This window comes from Lepidothrix coronata, unplaced genomic scaffold (assembly GCF_001604755.1).
Source record: "Lepidothrix coronata isolate B3197 unplaced genomic scaffold, Lepidothrix_coronata-1.0 Scaffold3580, whole genome shotgun sequence".
Classification (NCBI taxonomy): Eukaryota; Metazoa; Chordata; class Aves; order Passeriformes; family Pipridae; genus Lepidothrix; species Lepidothrix coronata.
In genome coordinates this window covers 1-1,466 of record NW_016693760.1, presented here as the reverse complement: position 1 = coordinate 1,466, position 1,466 = coordinate 1, and the positions used below count along the sequence as shown (strand labels likewise).

General features: G+C 68.3%; 1 protein-coding gene across 1 annotated transcript; it reads left to right on the top strand.

Annotated features, from left to right (window-relative positions):
* The first annotated feature begins 98 nt into the window (after window positions 1-98).
* On the top strand, window positions 99-1,329 carry LOC108491974 (neurobeachin-like protein 2). The gene is made up of 2 exons (XM_017803758.1): window positions 99-256; window positions 1,038-1,329. The coding sequence occupies exons 1-2, from the start codon at window positions 99-101 to the stop codon at window positions 1,327-1,329; spliced, it is 450 nt and encodes a 149-aa protein (XP_017659247.1).
* Window positions 1,330-1,466: the final 137 nt, after the last annotated feature.

Sequence of the window (1,466 nt, the reverse complement as noted above, 5' to 3'; positions counted from 1 at the left end):
TGGTTGGTGGCTCCCAGCGGTGTGGTCACACCCCAGCCCCTATTGGCCAGCTGCTCCTGAGGGGGCGTGGCTTGATTTCTCTGGCTGCTGATTGGCTGATGGATGCAGGGCGGGGCTCAGGGTGGTCTGTGATTGGCCGGTGGCTGCAGCCCCTCCCTCCCCCGCAGAAGGACGTGTCGTACCTGCAGCAGTGGCTGGAGAACTTCGTCATGAGCTTCGAGAGGGTCATTGCCCTGCCCTCGCTGGAGCCCCGCAGGTCAGGGACCCCCAGCACCCGGGGGGACACCCCAGGACCCCTGAGGGACCCCCACCAGCACCTCTGGGTGACCCCAAGCACCCCCTGGGTGACACCCCCCAGCCGTCTTGAAGGAGCCCCCAGTCACCCCTGGGTGACCCCTCCCATAACCCCTGAGGGACCCCCAGGATCCCTGCATGACCCCCAGCACCTCTGGGGGACCCCCAACATCCCTGCCTGACACCCCTCTGGGTGACCCCCCTCCATCACCCCTGAGGGACACCCCTCCCAGCACCCTTGGGTGACCCCCAGGACCCCTGAGAGACCCCACAGCACCCCTGAGTGACCCCCCCAGGACCCCTGGGTGACCCCCAGAACCCCTGAGGGAACCCCTCCCAGCGCCCCTGGGTGACACCCCCCAGTGCCACTGAGGGGACCCCCCAGGACCCCTGGGGGACCCCCCAGCACCCCTCCCTGACCCCCAGGACCCCCGGGTGACACTCCCAAGCACCAGTGCAGGACCCTCAGCTATCCCTGGGTGACACCACCCCCCTCCCAGCACCCTCGAGAGACCCCCAGTGACCCCCCCCGAGCACCCCCCGGCACCCCTGGGCGCTGTGTGCGTGACACCCTGTGTGGGGGGGGTGCTGTCACTCGGTGTCACTCACCCTAAATTCGGGCTTTGCCAAATTTGGGCTCGTCCTGTCCCGGCTCCTCCGCCCCCGGTGGTTTCCCCCATCCGGTGTGAGCCGGGGGGGCTGTGGGGGCTGTGGGGTCACATCCTGTGCCCCCCTCCCCCCAGGCCAGAGGAGGTGGTGTCGGAGATCCCGGTGCTCCCTCGGGAAGTGCTCCAGGTGCTGATCCAGAGGCTGGGCCAGAGCGTGGCCCTGATCCCGCGGGAGGAGGGCGGGGGGGCCGGGCTGGGCCAGGCCCTGCTGCTCCTCAAGTTCTTCAGCATCATCTGCAGGTGGGTGACACCCCCCCGAGGTCACCCCGACCCCCCCCATGGCCCCCTCCAGCCTCCCCTTCCCATCCCAGTCATTCCCGTTCCCATCCCAGAGCAGCAGGATCCGGGGCAGCCCCACGGGCGTTGAGGGGACCCCCCAGCTCCTGGTCCTGTGCCCCCCACAAAAGGGAAGAACCCTCTCTTTGAAGGGACCAAACTGGTCCCAAACTGGTCCCAAAGCATCGTGGTGTCCTGTGGGATGCACACCCTGCTCCCAAAAAACAC

Coding starts and splice junctions, on each gene's coding strand:
- LOC108491974 (XM_017803758.1), top strand. CDS start 99: ATGGATGCAGGGCGGGGCTCAGGGTGGTCTGTGATTGGCCGGTGGCTG. Junction 257..1,037: donor CCCTCGCTGGAGCCCCGCAG/GTCAGGGACCCC, acceptor CCCTCCCCCCAG/GCCAGAGGAGGTGGTGTCGG.